Source organism: Haliaeetus leucocephalus, unplaced genomic scaffold, assembly GCF_000737465.1.
Source record: "Haliaeetus leucocephalus isolate CR32 unplaced genomic scaffold, Haliaeetus_leucocephalus-4.0 Scaffold282, whole genome shotgun sequence".
In the NCBI taxonomy this organism is placed as follows: Eukaryota; Metazoa; Chordata; class Aves; order Accipitriformes; family Accipitridae; genus Haliaeetus; species Haliaeetus leucocephalus.
Genome location: NW_010972718.1, coordinates 5,180 through 5,522, shown reverse-complemented (window position 1 = coordinate 5,522; position 343 = coordinate 5,180). Strand labels below are relative to the sequence as shown.

General features: G+C 63.3%; 1 protein-coding gene across 1 annotated transcript in view; it reads left to right on the top strand.

The window, feature by feature from the left end:
* Positions 1-343, top strand: part of WDR46 (WD repeat domain 46) — a 4,162-nt gene that overhangs the window by 929 nt on the left and 2,890 nt on the right. The window contains exons 4-5 of the mRNA XM_010569918.1: positions 46-107; positions 184-288. Of these exons, the coding sequence (XP_010568220.1) occupies positions 46-107; positions 184-288 (167 nt within the window). The remainder of the gene's footprint in view (positions 1-45; positions 108-183; positions 289-343) is intronic.

Here is a 343-nt window from a genome sequence, read left to right as displayed (position 1 = left end):
GACACATTGGGAGGGTCTCATCCCCTTCTTCTCCCTTTCCTGCAGCACTTTGACCTGAGGTTGGAACAGTTTGGGCCGTACCGGCTGGATTACACCCGCAACGGGCGGTGAGTTGTGCCATGTCGGGGTGTCCCCCACCTTGTCACCCCTCCTTGTCACTTCCTGTCCCCCTCCATTCCACAGGCACCTTCTGCTGGGGGGCCGACGGGGCCACGTGGCCGCCATGGATTGGCAGACGAAGGCGCTGATGTGCGAGATCAACGTGATGGAGACGGTGACGGACGTGGCGTGAGCGCACACGGTGCGCGGGCAAGGTGGGGATGCAGCGGCAGCGGTTGCGCTT